Source organism: Ambystoma mexicanum, chromosome 6q (genome assembly GCF_040938575.1).
Source record: "Ambystoma mexicanum isolate Mex_15411 chromosome 6q, UKY_AmexF1_1, whole genome shotgun sequence".
In the NCBI taxonomy this organism is placed as follows: domain Eukaryota; kingdom Metazoa; phylum Chordata; class Amphibia; order Caudata; family Ambystomatidae; genus Ambystoma; species Ambystoma mexicanum.
Window position 1 is genome coordinate 39,302,472 of NC_090937.1, and position 20,256 is coordinate 39,322,727.

The window sequence follows — 20,256 nt, forward strand, 5'->3', positions numbered from 1 at the left end:
CTCCACAAAATGGGTCTTTTTGGGTACTTTGTTTCTCCTACCCCCCCTCTGCTCCTTGGGAGACAGACTTTTAGGGGCAGGAGATTTTGTTTCCGGTTCCTGGGTTTCCAGGGGCTGTTTACAAGTGGGGAAGGAAGCTTCCACCAAGGCTTTACACCCCCTTCCCCTTGTGCCTCCTCCCTGGGAACTGGTGGGTTATCGGGGTGCTGCCCCCGTCATTGTTCTGGAGCACCAGGCCCAGAGTTTGGTGCATTCTGTGCCGGCATGCCAATCTGAGGGTTCTGCTGAGCCCTCAGCACGCGACCCAGCTCCTGTGCCAGATTTTGGACCTGGCGCTCTAACTGTGAAACCCGCTCAGGCTGATAAGGGGTTCTATTTTCTCCCCTGGGCTGATCCCGGGAAGGGTAGCTATCCCTTCTCTTGTAGTACCCCGGGTTGGGAAGATTTGGGTACCCATCCACCCTTGACCTCCCCTCTCCCGGATTAGGTGGTCCGGGCTCAGGGAAGTGGGGAAAGAAGGATGGATGATTTTGGGGCTGGAAGTTGGGTGGATACCTGGGGAACGAGTTCTGCCCAGGATTTGGGGAATGTCTGCCCTCCTGTGGGAAGTTAGGAGGGAAGTTCCCTGGGTCAGGTGCTTGGCTGGATCCCCACCCTTGGGCTGGAGGAGTCCACACGAAACCCAGGATGGGTCTGTTTCCCTTGAGGCGGGGACTTACATAGTCAGGGGAGCGAGGGACCCCATTTGTGGGATTACCTCCTTGACTCCCTGTCTGTGACTGGCCCGAGTGAATTATTCAATGCAGGCAGGTTTTTAGGCCCCCATCTCCAAATCTAAAATGGGGGCCACCTTTACCTCTGCCACCTTGGCAGCAGCAGGGGTGCTGTTGGTTTTGGGGTTTTTGGGCTGATTCTTATTTTCCACCGGTTTCTGCACCTCATAGATGCGGGTGGCTTGCTCAATGACCCAATCTAAAGATCTTTTCTCGTGAAAGTCTCTCACGAGCTGGGTCATTATGTATTTGGGTAAGGCATGGAAAAATGTATTAACAAATTCTTTACTGTCCGTGCGTACCCTTTTTGTAGTCTGCGCAAAAGCACGCTTTAACTCCTGCACAAATTCTTGTGGGCCTGATCCTCCCCACATTGCAAATTGTAGGCTGCCTTGCGAGCCTCTTGGGGATTTCTGTGAACAGAAAAATGTTTCAAGATGGCCCATAGGTGGACCATCTTGAATGATTTTGGTCCTCCAGCCCCGCAAAGAAGGTGGAGTATTCTGGGGAGAATGTCCATTTTACATACTGAATGCAGCTACTGCTGTCTTTCAAATGGAAAGTCTCCATCATTTGCTCATAAAGCTCCAAGTGTTCCCAAACAGAACACTTGGCGTTCTTGTGATAAGGGGTGATGACACTCCTTATTGCCTTAATCTGTTTTAAGGGGTCCTTAAGCAAGGCACGTTTTGCCTTATTGGCCTTTTTGGTTCGGGTAACCCTGGTCCATTCATCCTCTGACTCAGAAGCACTGCTCCCAGAGGTGCCCGTCTGATCTTCCAGGTTTTCCCGGATTCTGCGAGCCTGGGAATGGCTGGAAGAATGTGGGGACCTGGTCTCCTTTGTCCTGTGATGTTCAGAGGAGTCTTCAGATTCCTCCTTGCTGCCAGGAGTTGGTGGGTACCCCCCCCCCACTGACCTAACTGGGCAGAGGTTTTCAGGATGCCCTTAGTGGGCCTACTCTCCTGGGGTTCCCCACGACATTGCACTGTACTTAGGTGCCCATACCCATATGCCCGCCCATCCATTCCTGGGTGGTACTGGCCTATGAGCCCCATACTTTTGGCTGTATAGTAATCTGCCATCCCTGTGGCCCTGTGCTCATGTACGCCAGGGGACATGGGGGTGGCAGAGTCCAGGGACTGGGAGAGATGAAGGCCTCTGGTACTAAGGTTCCTGAGGTTATGCTCAGGTGTTCCCCTTTCCCAGCGAACTTCATCTCTGTCAGCCCCTGCTCCCTGTTGCAATGCAAGAGCCTGCGCTTTCAGTTCCTCAGTTAAGGCCTTACTAGACTCTGTCTCTCCTGCATGGCTACCTGTTTCTGGAGCCTATCATTGTGCTGACAGAGAGCCTCATTTTCTCTCTGTGCCTCCTGGTTGGTCCTGGAGTACTGGGCCAGTCTTTGCTGCAGGAGGGTTACCTCCTGAGTCCCATCCCTACTGGCCTGCTCCTTTCTTGCCAAAGCCTCCTCCACCCTCCTGGTGTGCTCTAACAAGTTCTGATGCTCTTTTTGGAGGTCACCGAGTCCCTGGAGGGCCAGGTGATTTTCTTCAATTTTTTCTTTTAATTTGCAGACTTCCTGGCCTAAGGTGTCCCTTTCCTGACTAAGAGCCTGCATCTGTGCCGCCAGGTCGTCCCTCTGCCTTTTAAGGGCCCCAGCTTTCTGGCGTTCTTGATCAAACTCTGCCTGGGTATCCAGGTCTTTCAAAATCAATTTATTGCTTTCCTCTTTCTCTCTGTCTAGTCGGATTTGCAGGGTGGCTACCTGCTCTGTGCATGCCCTGTTGAAGTCCAGTTGTTGCTCCAGCTTTTTCTGGCTCTGCAGTAGGGAGTCCAAACCTTCCTGGTACTCCTTCTGCAAGGCCAGAAATCTGGTATCCTGGTAAGCCTTTTCCTGTTGCAGGATATCCATATCCTCCTTTATTTTAATGATGTACTGTCTACTCTCATTTTCTGACTCCTGGCTCCTCTGCAGCCTCGGTTCAGAAGAGGCCAGGTCAGATTGGGCCTTCTCTATTGCCCTCAGTTGCCTATTTGCCAGATCTTGGCCTTCAGCACATTTGTCCTGTATAGCTTCCATATATAAATATAAATATGCCGCTACCCTGGCAATCTTGTTGTGCTCATCCTTAGCCTTAGGGGCCATATATAGTTCACTCAGGGCCACATGTAATGGACCCTGATCTCTCCATATGTCTGACCCTGTTTCAGTGATCTGGGGTGCGATTGCCTGCAACCAGACCGCCTGGTCCTAATAAGCCCACTCACCTCTCACAAATAGCTTATGTAAGAGGTGTTCTCTGGCTATTTTGATATCTACCAAGGTCGTCATTCTGGAAATCGATTTCCTTCCTGACTTACAGAAGTTTGTATTTTATTTTGCAAAACAGACCGTTTCCTTGGAGCGTTCTTTTGAGGGGTGTTTTTACACTGTAACACGGCGTGGTGATCCAACAGGATTTGTATCCTGTCAGTTAGCACACTGTATTAATCTGCACAAGTGATAGATCTAATCCAGAATCCCCGGCTCGAGCCCCCAATCTGTTAAGTGACTTCAATTCAGCAATCCCACTAAGTCAGTGCCTCGTCTGGGACGCCCAAGGGAAGCCCTTATTTATATATTTTTATGACAAGTTACACTCTGGATGATAAACCTTTATATAACGCCCCTCTCTTTGAATCCCCCTGACCTCACTGAGCCAAGAAGTAGGTTTGTTTTGCAATTTAAAAGATTTATTGGAAAAATTAAACAATATATATATATCACACTTTTATAATAAATTAATATTTGATATCACACTTAAGAATATGATGGTGATCAGCAATGGATAATATTACAATTGTACGCTTATTTAATGACTTAGGAGTTGATATAGGAAGGAAAAGGTAACTGAGAATGCTTTTATGGTTTCAAGGAAAAACAATGATGGAAAGAATGCAGTACAGAAATAACTGATAGGGTTTCACAAGAGATAATATGTTCACTATTCCCCTGATGGCAATTCACTCCCCCCCCCCTATGCAATATAAGGAGATGGAAGGAGAGCACACAATTTTCAGGAATACAAACAAAATGCAATGCAAAGTTCCAGTTCCTCCCAGCGAGCTTAGAGGAAAACAGGTATGATTTTAAAGCAGGCAAATACTTTTAAATGTGGTAGCAATGAAGTAAAGTATGCTAAACATGCTTTTAATTCCCTATAGGAGGTTCAGGGTAGGTGATAGCTATTTAAGATTAATTCAAGTCACAATTGCGATGCTCAATGAGGGATTAGCAGGTTGAAAACGAATTTTAGCAGTTCAAGCAAAAAACGGCTATCTTTGACAGGAGCACATTTTTCAATTTGCAGCAATTTTTCCAAATGCGTCGTGCGCGATTACGGAAAAACTGTAATGAGTAGAAAGTCGGTTTAGGGCTTGTTGGAAAGCTAAGAATCTAAGCTTTCCAACAAGCCTATATTCCTTATAGTTATTCCGTAATCGCGCTCGACACATTAGGAAAAAATGCTGCGAATTGGTCCTATTAGCTCCTGTCAAAATAGCCGCTTTTGCTTGAACTGCTAAAATTCGTTTTCAACCTGCTAATCCCTCATTGAGCATTGCCAGTGTGGCTTGAACTAACCTTAAGTAGCTATCACCTACCCTGACTCTCCTATAGGGAATTCACATCATTTTTAGCATATTTTCACTTCTTTGCAAACCACATTTAAAGTATTTTGCCTGTGTTTTAAAATCATCCCTGTGATCTAAGCTTGCTAGGGGGGAACTGAACTACATTTGATTGTATTCATGAGAACTGTGTGCATCCTTTCCATCTTTTTATATTGCATAAGGGGGGGGGGGGTGAATTGCCAAAAGGGGAAAAGTGATTACATTGTCTTTTGTTGAAATCAAATCAAGGTTATTCCTGTGTTGCATTCTTTTCCATCATTGTTTTTCCTTGAAATCATCAAAGTATTCTCAGCTACCTTATCCTCCCTATACTAACTCTTAAGTAATTAAATCAGTGTGCTAGTGTAACATCATCCATTGCTGATCACGGTCATATGCCTAAGTGTGATATCAAATATTAATTTATTATAAAAGTGTGATATATATATATTGTTTAATTTTTCCAATAAATCTTTTAAATTGCAAAACAAACCTACTTCTTGGCTCAGTGAGGTCAGGGGGATTCAAAGAGAGGGGCGTTATATAAGGGTTTATCATCCAGAGTATAACTTGTCATAAAAATATATAAATAAGGGCTTCCCTTGGGCGTCGCAGACGAGGCACTGACTTAGTGGGATTGCTGAATTGAAGTCACTTAACACTACAGATGTGTCCATTAACTCTGATCAAAGTGATACATAATGGATCAGTGCGTTCCTGGATCTAAGAAAACAGACACTAGCTTACACATATAGCTTTGAATTCAAACTCAGTTAATCATTTCGATGTTACATGTGAATGGAAAATGCATGTTGTATCATTCATTTACTGGTAATGGCAATCTAATAAACTATAGACTTATCAACAAATTGAACTCGATCAATCAGATGGTTTGTAATAAACATTTGGTTCCTCATTTCCTTCTAGAATACTAAAATACAAGTTGCACAGTTCATTATGTGTTCCCCTTTTACATGGCAGCATAATTACAAAAGCACAGTTTAAGTAACATGTTTTGTGATCATTGAAGCTTAAAACATGACTTGTTTGTCACTTTGCATTATCTGTTTAACATGTTTCTTAATTTCAGTGCAAGATACAATTCTGAATTCACATTATTTAGTGAAAAACTTCACGTAATCTTACATTGCCTCTGGTAGGTTAGTCCTGGCCAGTTCTAACTCCACCCTAGGGACAGCATATGAGGGACGGGAGCACAAGAGCAATGTCAGAGTATTTCTATACAAAGAGGGTATTTAGTGCATAAAACAACTTCTCAGTAGAACTACACCTGAACCCAGAAATGGGTTAACAGGCCCGACTCACAGGGAATCTGTGGTAATGATTAAGCAAGACTAAATCTGTAAACAATGTTGCCACTATGCATCAAGAGTCGGCAGGCAAAATGGAATCCTGGGTGGGCATTGTTACATCTTAATTACAGTATTTGTTGCTGTATACATTTGCACCCTTTTTAAGTGCCCTACTCTCAATTATTTGTATGTTAACTCGTCCACTTTTTTCACAGGAGATCGCCTGATTTCAGTGAATAGCGTGAGTTTAGAAGGCGTCAGCCACCACGCAGCCCTTGAAATCCTGCACAATGCTCCGGATGATGTGACACTTGTCATCTCTCAGCCAAAGGAAAAGGTTCCCAAAGGTATTACTTAAACAATTATATATACTTTGGAACACATGCCTAAAGGCATTGGAAAGAGTGTATGTTTAACAAAGAAAAGTAGAAAGCTGTTCACTATGATATATTTGCCATGCTGGTAGAATGTTGCATAAAAATCTACACTGCACATTAACGTTAGTGGCAAAGTTTGATTTGACGAGCATTTTGAGTATCCTTTTCTCATTTGCTGGTCTCACATTATTGAATGAGGTAGGAACACATTCTCTCCTGCCTCTCAGCATGTCTCATCGGTTCCATGTTATGTTTCCGAATCAAATTTTACGGAATCAAATTTTACACAAACAAAAAGAAATAGCGATTTGTTTTTGTTTTAAACATTTTTTTATTTGGGCACCCCTCCAACCCACCTTTTCCCTACATTTTTACCCACCCCTTTCAACCCTCTACCCCCACCCCATATCTATTTATTTTTCGGTATTATTTCGGTAAAATTTGATTCAGTATTTTATTTTCAGTAACATCACTGGATACCGGCTCATCAACACTGCATCTCAAAATCATCATATTTTAAGTTGGGTGGGGAAGGGTTTTTGTTAAGCATTTACCTCAAGTTCAAGGGGGGGGTATGTATTCTAATAAGGATAAACTTGCCAGTATCTGAAATTACTTGTAAAAAGGACAATGAAGGACGAATTGTTTGTGTCATTACGCAGTTTTTGCAGAATGTGAATCAATCCAACCTCATAGCGGGAGGAGATTTTAATATCACACTTGACCCAATGCTGAATAAAAGTGTAGACACCGTGAGTACTGAAAGTGCAGTGAAACTGAAGGCCATAATGGATTTCATTTTCATGGGAGAGCGCAGGTTACAAGAATGGAGACTTCAACACCCATTAGACCAACGATACACATTTCATTCTGGACCTCATAGTATGTATTCACGAATTGATCTCCTCCTGATGTCAGGACTGTGCACACAGAATTATAAAGGGGGAGATATAAAAACCATTTTGATCTCTGATCAAGCCCCAGTTTTGCTTGAAGTGTCATTATCGTTTCCACTGCCTAAGACAAGTATCTGGATAATAAACGTTGCGCTTCTTGATGATGTAGAATTACTTGACAAGATTGTGAAAGAGTCAAAGTTTTTTGTTGAGAAAAATTGGACGGAGGGTTTAGTGGTGGAGGATGTCTGGGAGGCTATCAAATGTTACATAAGGGGCATGCTCACTGGCCTTTCAAGTAAAAAGAAAGGGAGTTGGAGGCGAGGAACCTGGGAGAAGAAATTGAAAAGCAAACGATCATAAATTATTCCATGGACTCATGCAACGCTCTTAAATCAAGAAAGAGAAACTGGAGGAAATACCTACAGAGAAGGCAGATAGACTCCTGTTTAAAACAAGATGAAATTATTATGAGGGAGGAGAAAAATGTGATCGCCTTTTGGCTCATCGTCTTCGAGTAATGAACAATGAAAAATCAATTTTCGCAACTGAAGGCATGACAGGTGCTTTAACATATGAGCCAACTCCAATCAATAGATAGCTCAAGGAATACTAGACAAAACTATGCACATCGGATGTACATATGAACCCAGACATTATGAAGCAGTATTTTAAAGGATGTAATTTAAAGAGACTGAAACTGGAGGGCGGATTGAGTGTAGAAGAGGACTTGAACATAGATGAGCTTAAGTGAGCGGCGTGCCCCCTGAACCTGGGGAAATGTCTGGGCCCAGGCGGTCTGCCAGCAGAATTATACAAGATTATGCTGGATGAAGTGTATGCCCTGATGCTGGCCATATTGCTTTGCTTGCTAAACAACGGTTTACTTCCTTCTACCACTAGACATGCCACTATTTCCCTATTTTTTAGGCAAGGGAAACAATCAGTGAATCTGAGTAGCTACAGACCAATAAGTTTGATTAACACTGATCATAAGATATTTGCAGAGGTCTTGGCAATGAGATTAAAGAACCTGTTACCCGAAATCGTCAATCAGGAACAAGCAGGTTTTATTAAAGGCATACATGCATCTGAGCACATGCGCAGACTGATGCTAATCCTATACGAAAGCAAGAAATTACCGACTGAGGTGGCACTGTTTTCATTAGACGCAGAGAAGGTGTTTGATCGCATTGAATAGCAATACCTCATGGCAACTTGAAAAGGTTTTGGATTGAGAGAAAGCATGATTCATTGGATACAACTTTTGTACTCCAGACCAGCGGCAATTGTGAATACAAAGGGTCTCTTTCATCAGCAGGATTTGAACTGGGAAGAGGAACAAGACAAGGATGTCCTCTCTCCCCACTGCTATTTGCCCTTGCAATGGAGCCACTGGCAGCAAAGATTAGAGGAGATCCTTTGATTCAAGGAGAACAATTTGGAGAGGCCACACAAAAACTATGGCTATATGCGGACGATATGCTTCTGGTGTTAGAAAATATAGACATATCTGTCCCGTCAACAATGAGTCAAATAAAAAAGTCATAAGTGTTCCGGTTACAAGATAAACTGGTCAAAATTGGAAGAAATGCCAGCTTCAAAAGCATGCACCAGTCAATGGCTGGGTAAATATGATTTCAGATGGTGCCCGGAGAAAATGCGATGCCTAGGTATTTGGTTAACAAAGTATGTAGATCGAATGATGGATGTGAATCTGTATCACGTTACTGAAAACCTGGAAAATGACTAGCGTAGGTGGAACGAATTAAGACTAAGCCTATGGGGGAGAATGAACGCAATAAAGATGACTTCAGCTCCACGTATTAATTACATCCTGCTTTATGATTTCAATGGTAGCAAAAATGTAGGCTATAAAGAAGATAGAAAGCTTGATACGACCATTCTTGTGGGATGGGAAACAACCTTGACTGAAGCTTTGGAAACTTCAATTATCTGAAAATAGTGGATTGGCAGTCCCTGACTTTGCAAACTACCACCTAGCTTTTAGTGCAAGACATTTTCTTCCATTAATTGAAAATTCGATGGATGTCTGGATGCAAGCTGAAACTTGTAGATGTACTTCTGGCACCCAGGGCGATACTGACATCGGAAGATGCAACTCGTATGCACAAACGACATTTTTGAGGGAATGTTGGAAAGGCCTAATGAAGCAAACCAATAAAGATGTCTCCAGTTCTAGTAATTCATTGCTGTGGCTAAATCCAGCGATTAAGCTAAAAGGGAAAACTTTGTTTTGGCCAAATTGGCTTTTGAGTGGTTTCCAATGGTTGGGCGACCTATTTGAAGATAATAAAATGTATCACTTTTAACAGATTAACTAATGAAAAGGGTCTTAAAGACTGCACATTTGGGGAATATCGAAAACTGAAGAGAGCTGTGAGGGGATAGGATTCCTGAAGAGGTCAAAGACTGGATGGAAAGGCTGATAGATTTCAAGTTGAATGGTCACACAGCCAGTTTTTAGACCCAAACCAGTTACACAATAATTGACATACTTGTCAACGGACATAGACAAGACTCAAACATTTCCTGTTTTCATGGAGGAAACTATAAATGTATGTATTTTTACAAGACGTTTCCTACGTTCAGGGTGTATTATTTAAAAAACATATAGCACATGATGATTTTCATAATCACAGACAACAATTACTCTCATTCTACATGGTTTAGTGTACAAACATTGGAATCTTTCCTATGCCATGAAATCAATGATTCTACACAAAACAAGATGTTCTAGAAATGCACATTAATTGCTGAACATCTTACAGCAGAGCGAGTCGAAAAACTGGTACACATTCACAATGTGGTTTCTACTCAAAAAAGACTTTTTCCCATGGATAGTATGTTCTCATACTTCATATTTTTTTTATATTCCTGCAACAGGGACCTAGCCCTTGTTCTATCCTGTGACCCTATCTCTTCACTGCTTTTCCTCATCTCTGGGGTACTGAATGTTGGTTACCCCCAAGGGCTTTGATTTGGACTGGACGTTTTAAAGATGTGTCAACTCACTGCGTTTCGGCCCAAGTCCTTTTTTTGTTGTTGTAAAAACCACATTGTGAATGTGCCCTAGTCTGCGAGTTTTTCGACTTGCTCGGCTGTAAGATGTTCAGCAATTAATGTGAATTTCTAGAACATCTTGTTTTTTGTAGAATCAATGATTTCATGGCATAGGAAAGATGCCACTGTTTGTACACTAACCCTTGTAGAATGAGAGTAATTGTTGTAAGTGATTATGAAAATCATGATGTGCTATGTTTTTTAAACAATACATCCTGAACGTAGGAAGCTTTTTGTAAAATAAATAAATGTATAGTTTCCTCTATGAGAAATAAAGTTGTTGAGTCTTGTCTATGCCTGTAGACAACTGTGTCAATTATTGTGTAACTGGTTTGGGTCTAAAAACCAGTTGAATACAGGGGAAGGAGGTAGTCTGTGATTCTCATATACACAACATTACACTCACCCTATTATAGCACAGACCCCTCGATAACAAAAATGTGTTGGGTGTGACCTGCTGGATAGCGGGTCACACAGCCTCAAAGGTTTACAAACATTTAGCACAATGCAAGGAAACTAATGGGAAGTTACTGGTCAATTGGTCAGAAGTGATAGGCTCAGAGATGAGTGTGAACAGATGGGATAATATATGAAAAAATGTGACAATGACATTAAATGTAGGAGAAAGAGCTAGACGGATCAAAATCTTGAATAGGGTGTACTGGACGCTGCAGAAACTGCATGCAAGGGGCTTGTTACAATTAGAGGACTGTTGGAAATGCAAACACAGTGTGGGATCATTCAAGCACATGATATGGGAGTGTAGCAGTTTAAGAGAATTCTGGAAAGAGGTTTCGTTGAAAGTGAACAAAGTATTGATGATTGATGTGAATTATGATTTTGCAAGTATTATCCTATGGGAGGAGGATTTGATAGCGGATCTGTCTTTCCTGCAGCGTTGTTAGTTCTTCAGAGCATCCATTTCTGCAACAACAACAAAAAAACTGCGTGAATGGAAGAGTGAACAAATGTCTTCTAGGTCAGCTTGGATGTTAGATTTACAGCAAATGTCAACAATGGAGAGAGTGATCATGTACAGGAATAAGAAAAGACATCTGTATGAACAAATTTGGGAAGATTCTTGGATGTGTAAATGTATACTTAAATATGTTATATTCCATGTATATATGCCACTGTTATAAAACACTACTGTGAAGGAGGGTGGGTGGGATTATTTTTCAATATATTTGTTAATATCTTGTTAAGATTGCTATAATGTTCTAAACTGTCAATAAATATGTAAATACAAATTATTTACTATAAAATTGAAAACTCAATGCCAGTTTAGTGTACCCCAGGGCAGGACAGCAGAGTCATGTCTTTGTATTGTACTGTGTGGATACTATTTAATCGAAAGGAATTAACCTTGTTTCAGAAAATAATGCATACATGTGTTGCATCCAAGTACATTTGAATGCATATGAATGCTTTGATATTTAGTCACATATGCTGTTCCTGCTTAGGAGGCAGGTGTCAGGCAGACTTCTTAGTTGTGTAGTTTGGGCCTGCGTTCTGGAGAGTCACGTATCTGGGCACAAAAAAAAAATAAGGTTCATGTGTTTTGAGGTTAGCAGCGTATCTACATATAAGAACCGGGTGTAACATTTTGTAAACCAATATTAGGCCATTTCTGGGCATACTCACTGGGAACGCTGAAGGCATTTTGCCAGATTGAAAATTCTGCAGAGTGCTAAATGGAGGTCCTCACTTTTTATATATTTTGCACCAAATCAGCACCAACACCGCGACCCTTTAACCTCAAGTTCTCACAAGTGGAAAAAGTCCCAGTCTCTCTGCTTACCTAATCTGTCTACTATCTATGAATGAAGGGACTGGTGATAGTTAGCGTAACCCCATTGTGGTAATTGTCAAACGGCCACTAGTGCAAATAGTGCTTCTGGTCGGAATAGAAAAGGAGTCTGGGGGCGCATGGGGGCTAAAGCTGAAGGGGGTGTGACCTATGTAGTAGGTCGGCATGGCCTTATTTAAAGTATTCAGGATTTTGTTAAGCTTCACAATCTCTGCAGCATTGAACCCTGTTCAGTATTTGGAGGCCTTCCATATGCTCGGTCTCCAGTGTTCTTCGAAACTTGCCTTTACTAGGGAGCCTCAAAGGGAATGAGGAGACTTGTGCATAGCTCAACACTGCCAGCTAAACCACTTCTAAACACTAGGCAAAGTCGAATGGCCTTGTTGTTATATTGCACTTTTCGTTCTTGGCACAGCTTTGTGCATGCTCAACATGAGCAGATGAGAGGACTGAGGCACATGGAGAAAAGGTCATTTGCATAAGCTCACCAAATTTCAGAACTATTTGGGTGATGTGAGGAAGTGGGAACCAGGTTACCTTTTCCAAATGTTACAGCTAATCAATCCTACAACAGTTCGACGCAGAATTGTACTATAGCAAGCACATTCATTAATATTCCTCCCACTAAAATGTGTATTCTTTTGGTTGGACATCGTTTGCCATAGTTGCCTTATTTAACTGGGGCAACGGATCCAATTAATGTTTGTATCTAGTGTTTTTCTCTTGGAGACACAGGCAATATGTGCCCTTCAGCCAACTGATGTAGTTTTAATGTGTGTGACGGTTCTTTATCCTGTATATTTATCCTGTTTCCCATCTGCTCCACACGTTCCACTCTCCCCCTTCCATGCACTTTTCCTCCTTTCTCTTACCCATGCACTCGCGCGTTCTCAATGTCACTGGGCCTAGTAAGATCGTTGTTATTGTTCTCCCCGTTTCCCCTCCCTTTGCCTCGTCGCACTCTGAAACACCTGTGTATGAGCGCGATATAGATAAAATATCATATCATATCTGTGAAAAACTCCTCACCCACAAGGGATGCTTCAATTAGTGAGCAAAGGGACGGCATTTGGTGTGCTCTTGCCATTTTTAATATTATTTTATATGAAGTGACAGGATAATCTGTTGCTCCGTGTGTGGAGGAGGCCTTTTTATTGTGCACAGGGGATAAACTACGACACTGGAAAGACCTTGCAACTATTTATGCGAGGAACCTGTTTTATGGTTAGGTGGCCGCGGGCTATTTCACGTTGGCATTTTCCAGCTAGTGTGAACAGCTATTCAAGGGGCCTTTGAATATGAAGACGCAAGGGGAGGGGAGTTCTACAGGAGGTTCCAGGGTGGTGTCCATCAGCTGCTGAAAAAGCACCAAATCCGTGCCTGTGCTGGCAGGCAGACAACGCCAACAGATTTCCGAACTTGCAACATTAAACTCTGCGATGAGGACTTGTACTCTGAGGGCCGATCTCAATTTAAATCAGGCCTTCAGCAGGATCCTGTCTTGTGGGGCTTTGTGCAGTTTTGTGGGATCGAACTAGGATGAACCTACCGCACTTTATACCCTAGTGATTACATGTATTGTGTTTGGGGACTAGAACCTGGAGATGGACTTAATGTTCATGGCGGCTTTTAATGCTACGTTTCTTTCTTGGTCCCTGGTTTTGCTGCTAGAAAGGCCTCACATTTGGAACAAATACCTTTGTTGACATCTGTTTCACGGAAGTTACGGGTAAGGTCATAAAGGTACAAAAATAGTGGGTTTATATAATTTAACCCAAGACTTATAGGTGCTGCTTTTCTGCCCTGCTTACCGGAAATGCAATGCGTAAAAGCCTTGTGTAATACTCTTACAGATTGCATTTCCGGTATGCAGCATTTTAATCAATTTGTATGTTGGAGGGAGGGGGGGGCAGAACGCAACTTGAGTTTTTCCCACTCCCTTCCTCACCGACACACAAATAAATTCAGCATTTGCGCATGCATACATTTTCATGCGGGCGCAAATGCTGGGTATCCTCATGAAGCCCCACGGCTTTTTGCACCAGCAAAGGGATGCACTGTAGACGCTCTCCAACATGCTTGTATGTCGGCAGCATTAACGCATGGTAAACAGTGTCCACAAAATGAAAATTAAATCTTACCGACATGCGGACACAATCCAAAAATAAACGCTACGTGGCATGCAGAGTGCAAATGTGAAGGGTAAAAGGTGGCGTACCCGCTTGTATGCCGCCTTTTGCCCTTTACATATGAACCCCACATAGCAAATGACAAAAACTTGGCATCGGGGACCTGGCTACACCTAAGTGCAAACTACAAGGCCCCCACCATCAAATTATGTCTAGGAGCAATATGAGCGCCACTGTGTTTTGGGGATACTAATATTTTTTTTCATAGAGGGCAAGAAGAGAAACAACTGCTTCATTCCCGGGCTTATGGTGCACCTTCATTGAACACTGCTGATGTTGAGACGTTTGCTGCTTCTCACTGCGAAGCTGCCAGACTGTGTCCAGATTGCACTGCTGGCAACATTGTGTAACCCGGGGTTGAGGCAAGAGTACATTTAAGTCATTATCGGATTTTGGCACATTTGCATACTATGAAAGGTTATTGTTGCAGTGTGCCATGTTCAGCAGGCTAATGTTGCATTTACAAGAACAGGTTTGACATAATTACTGAGCAGAGCAAAACCACAAACTGAATAATTGCCAGATTAAAAATCGGAAACAGCAACAGGTTGTTTATTTATTTTTTTACTGGTTCTAGAGGAAGCGAGAATGACTATCATGCCTGCTAGTGCAGGTAGAAGGTTTTTTATCTTGCGTTTCCTCAAACCCACCACTATATTGTCTGTGAATGGTATGTTTAGTGTGATAAACTTTCTCCTCCTTTCACTGTTAATTTTCAGCCAAGCCCTTCATATGGACATCATGTGCTCAGTAGTATGGCTCGGTTGGAATATTTCACTGATAGGCTTTAGGCAAAAAGTCCTTGCAAGTTGAGGAGAGGGGCTTTTGATTGGTGAGCCTATGCATAACCGGGATAGTTAGTTGGTGGTGATGAGCTCTTTTTACAGATTGTCTGCAAGTTGCTCAGTAGCGTAATGCGGAAATTGTGATTGGAAAACAAATCTAGAAGCCCTATTAAATGATCAGTACCAAATAATATATTTCAGTATAGTTTTACAAAGGAAAAACGATTTGTCTTCATAATAATATTGTAGGAGTTTAGTGTATCCATACAGTAATAGAGTAACTGCACCAACAAAGCAACTGATTAAAATATTCATACAAACAAAGCTTAGCTGTTCAAAGAAATATGAACCACATGCCATTTGTCTTGCATGCTAGCAAATAATTAGACAGTAAAGTTGATACTAAAGGTCTGAAGAAATGAGTCCCAGATTACTGGGACACAATCGAAAACTTGACCCCCTTGCCACCTCCCACAAGCATATGCTGGGACAGCAGAGGCTGAGTGGAATACAATATAAATGCCTAGACCTTCCTGTATAGGCAGTTCTAACAACTAGGGAGCAATACTTTCAGAGCCTTACAAAGGGGGAATAGCTTCTTGAATTAGACTTTGATACTCACTGACCGATCAAAGGGAAGTCAGTGCAAGAAGTGAAAGTGATCAATGTGCAAAAGCATTTGAAAAGATGATTTTTACGCTAGTTGGTGCTTCTTTATCAAAGCCAGGCAAAGCTTGTCAATCTAAGCTTTTCGAGACAAAAAGGTTAACACAACAATGATAGATTTAGTAGAGCTTCAAATGTACACTCTCTGCAGAGTGCTTAGCGGTATCTCTTTCTGGTGTGCAACTCCAACCTTAATCGTCAAACTAGGCTAGCATGGCTCCCTGTTAGTCAGACGTTCAATTAGAGCTTCTTTTTGCTTACTTCAGAAGTCCACTTAAGATTTAGCTGCCTTTCTAGTTTCTCAACTGCCTTTTTGCGGTCAGGGTCTTCTACTGAATTTGCCTTACAGCTGCAACTCCTTCTTGGTGTGCTGATTTCAGTAGCCCATGTGGCTTCCGAGGCAAGGGTGCTCATAGAACACTCAATTTTGTCCCTGGGAGAGTAGGTTGGTAGAGAGTTCAGATGTTTTATTGTGGATACACCTTGCTGTACCCTTTTTAGTGTGTTGCCAGCCATTTGCTCCTACATTATGCCAAAGTGAGTGCCACTAGATTTCCAATATCCTATGAGCCCACCATATTGTTTTGTGGTCTTGTTTCGTTGGATTGGGTCTGTCCTAGAGACTCCCCATCTAGACTAGCCGCAGCACTTAGCTTTCTCCTCATCGATTGTCTCACTGCCAGGTCTGCTGCCAGTCTTTGGTCCGCACTCATCAATTCTTCCATTGGCTTTGCTCAGCCTGGCAGTTTGCATCCCTATCGTGCTTTTCACTCTCGTGGCTCTATTCTCATCCTTTTTGCTATTGGTGTGTGGTTCTATGGCTGGCATCAAAACTATAGTACTGTAGTGCGCACACCTATCTTTTTCTGAGTACTGTTTGGTGATTTAGAACTATATGAGTTTGTTCTGGTTGCTGGGGAGAAAAATGCAGCTCTGGCATAAGAAGCTGCTGCTATGATAAAAAAACAATGAAGTGGCCTTAGGTGAAGAACACTCCCGTCCCCTACCTGCACACCGTAAATACTGATACCAATCAGTCAAAATTAATATAAATTCAAGGATGATATCATTACTGTAAAGAAACAACTTAGTGTTGCAAAGTTCAAATATACTTTTGTGTTTTAATTCAGAAATACAAAAAGCTTAACGCGTTTACGGAATTTCCCTTCATTTTGGAAAACATTTCAGTATATCGAAAGTACTTCAATCATCTAAAGACTTAGTAAAAAGATCATCAATATCTTCTGATTCATAATTCTCAGGGAGCAAAAGTGTTTTGCTAGTATTCTCACATGGTATTCTGTTCCGATTTACCTGGCTGAATCTTGTGGCTGTTTCACCCACAGGATCAGTTCTCTTGGGACAGAAGAATGATTTGATTTCTCAATTCTTATTCTGTGTCTATTCAACAAATGAGAAGGAAAAGTGCTAATTTTATGATATTTCTATTAGATCAGCGTTTGTACAAAATCAATTCCCGGAGGAATAGCATAACGCTTACCTCTTACCACAGGATTATATAGTTCAGAATGATCCTGTGCTTCACAGTATTGAGGTCCAATAAATTAGAAAGGCTACATGATGCAAGTTTAAATATAGATCTGAAAGTGTAGGGGGAGCATCGAGTAAGGTCCTATGTTCTGTCCAATAATGTTCTCAATAATAATTATTCTAAAGGAAATCTACTGGATAGCACTCGCCATTCTTCACTGGAATCGGACCTGTCTTCAAATGTGTTAAAGATGTACAATGCCGCCGAAAGCTGCAAAGAGACATATAAATATGGTGTCACTAATAGTGGGGTTCATGAAGGATTTAATTGAAGAGATAATGGCCAATTCTACGACTGAATTGAGGCAGTCGCTTGTATAATCTTACCCCAGGTTTGTGGGATTTCATCAGACCATGATCTATCCTTACGGCAGTCTCGTGTAAAAAGAGAAAATGGCAGCTGTTTATTGAATCGTCAACTGGATGTGCTCCCGTAGTAACGTTCTGACATCACATAGTTTTTATTGTCAGTGAAATTTCATGATTAATGTTTAAAACAATTTCTCTGTCCTATAGCTATATTAATCTAATTGACACGTTTGGTTTAGGAATAAGTAAACCCGCAGGAGAATGTTGATTTTAATTCTCCATATTGAATATAAGAATTGACTGCATGGGAATTTGTTCTGATATTGTGTATCTTTAAGAATAGCAAAGAAGGAATAAGTTACTTAGCTGTTACTTGGGTTCTCCAGCATTAGTATCTTTCATAGATTCACCCCATCGTCAGAGTGGGAATGCTAGATACCATATGCCAGTTTAAACCTAAAATAAAAACTGTCACTTTTAGGCTTTAGTACAGTAATCTTGGGTCATACTGCCCACAGCCCATAGAAACACCTCCCTTAACTCCTCCCCTGTCAGCCATCTTCAGATTTGGCAAACGCACATAAGGGGCGGAAGAGCCAAAAGATGAGCCAGGCGCGGTAGGTGTGAGGGTTGCACGTGTATTTGTGTTTTATTTGTGTTTTATGAAGCCCCTTAAGCCAAAGCGCTGTACATTTTAAAAACAAGATACAGTACAAAAAATGATGAGCAGTGAACAGTCCATCCTGGCAACAAACATTAAGGGATGTTGAAGAAGGTAGGTTTTCAAGGAAACGCGAAAGAGATAATAGAGAATAATGAAGAGGAGAGATAGTGGAAAGGCATTCCAGTAAAGGGGGGCAAGACAGTGGAAAGATCGAAAACGGGACTCAGCACATGGTGGACAGGTAACGTTGAGTCTGAAGCGGGGAAGACCAGAGCAAGCGAGACAGAATTTAGAAAGATGAAAGTCCACAGAGGGATTGAAAACTAGACAAAGGAAGTGAAATTTAATTTGTGAGCGAAAAGGTAACCAGCCAAGAGAAGCGGAAATAGAGTCTCGATAAGGAAGAAGACAAAGTAGTCAAATGGAAGAATTGTAGATTAATCTTAGAGGGGCAAGACGAGAGCTCGGAAGACCAAACAGAGTGGTGGAACACTAGAAGAGTCGAGAAAAGATTAGAGAGGAAATTAGAAGCTTGGAAAGTGAGGAATGGACGAGCTTTACGGATATTATGGAGGTGGAAACGACATGAACGAGAAGTGATTGTGATGTGGTGAGTAAATGAAAGATTTGAATCAAAATAAAGGCCAAGGTTGCAAGCTGTAGAAGAAATAGGGAGATTGGAAGGAGGAATGGATGAGGAGGGAGAGTGTTAGCAGGGAAGAAGAGGACCGCCATCTTCTCTGCGTTAAGGGTGAGAAAGTGAGATGCCATCCAAGTGAGACAAGCTGTGAGGGTATGGTGTATATCAGAAGTGAAGGAAGAGAAGAATAGAAAATGTTGTGTATCATCTGCGTAAAAGTGTTGTGAAAGACCAAAAGAGGAGATAATAGCAACGAGTTGTGAGGTATACAATGAGAAAAGGAAGGGGCCTAGGACTGACCCTTGGGTACTCCGTGATCAAGGGGGAAAGACATAGATGTCGTACATGCTCATGAAACCGAAAACGTTCTATTGGACGGATAGGAGCTAAACCAGGATAGAACAGAACCCTTAAAACCTAAAGAGGAAAGGCACTCCAGGAACAAAGAGTGATTCACAGTGTCAAATGCAGCAGATAGGTCAAGAAGAATAAGTAAGGAGGAGTGTTTGGCGTATCGAGCTGAGAGAAGAGATTTAAGCACAGAGATCAAAGCAGTTTCAGTAGAGTGGAGGGGATGAAAGCCAGAATGAAAGCGAGAAAGAAGAGAAAGATCGGTGAAATCTGAGAATACGCAAGACGCTCTAAGAGTTTAGAGAGATAGGGTATGAGAGAGATAGGACAGAAATAAAAAGCAATGAGAGGATCAGCTGTGGATTTTTTCAGGATAGGAATAATAGTTGTGTGGTTAAAGAACATGGGGAAAAACAGAGGTACAGAGACAAGTGTTAAAGAAAGAAGCGAGATTAGGTATGAAAAGAGGGTAGACCTTAGGTATAAGAGCAGACAGATTTGGATCAGTAGGACTAGCAGTAGGGTGGGCTTTGGCTAGCAAGAGAAGTACATCGGTGTTGGAAACAGGAAGAAAGCTAGAAATGAAAACAGAAGGGGTAGCGGGAGAAGGAGGTAAAGTTCCTGGGGGAAGAGAGGCTTCAAAAAGAGAACTTTTGAAGAAAAGTGAGCAAAATCAGAGTTGGACAGGGTGGAGTTAAGAGAATGATCAGGAGAAGGGAGGGGAGAGTAACTGTGTAAGGGTTTGAAAAAGACGCCTAGGATGGGTAGATTGGGTGTGAAGAAGGTCAGAAAAGTAGGCACGCTTTGCAGAGAATAGACAATTGTCGTAAAGAGTGTGATAGGAGAAATAGGAAGAGGGATTAAAGGCAGATTTTGATTTGAGCCGAACGCCTTTCAAGTCAGCGAAGGAGACATTGCATAGAGTGGAAATGAGGGAAAAGCCAGGGTTGAGAAGGTTTGCAAGTGGGGTGGAAAGCAGACGAATTGAATTTTGAAACATTTGTAAACGCATGCACAACAAACTAAATTGAATCCTGGCGTAGATGGAACAAAGACTAGTTGCACATTTTAGTCATGTGAACATTTGTTCTATTGGAATGTGCAAGACAGAGGACAAAAGCTCCTTATTTGAAGAGGTACGTCTTTAGGTCAGCACGAAAAGTCAGGAGGGAGTTAGCCCTTCTTAAATTCAACGGA

At 41.9% G+C, this 20,256-nt stretch overlaps 1 protein-coding gene across 6 annotated transcripts in view; it reads left to right on the forward strand.

The window, feature by feature from the left end:
- The window catches only part of PTPN13 (protein tyrosine phosphatase non-receptor type 13), a 1,388,150-nt gene that overhangs the window by 851,373 nt on the left and 516,521 nt on the right, over positions 1–20,256 (forward strand). For all 6 annotated transcript variants that reach the window (XM_069630435.1, XM_069630437.1, XM_069630436.1 and 3 more), the window contains one exon: positions 5,953–6,084. In XM_069630435.1, coding sequence (XP_069486536.1) covers positions 5,953–6,084 — 132 coding nt within the window. The remainder of the gene's footprint in view (positions 1–5,952; positions 6,085–20,256) is intronic.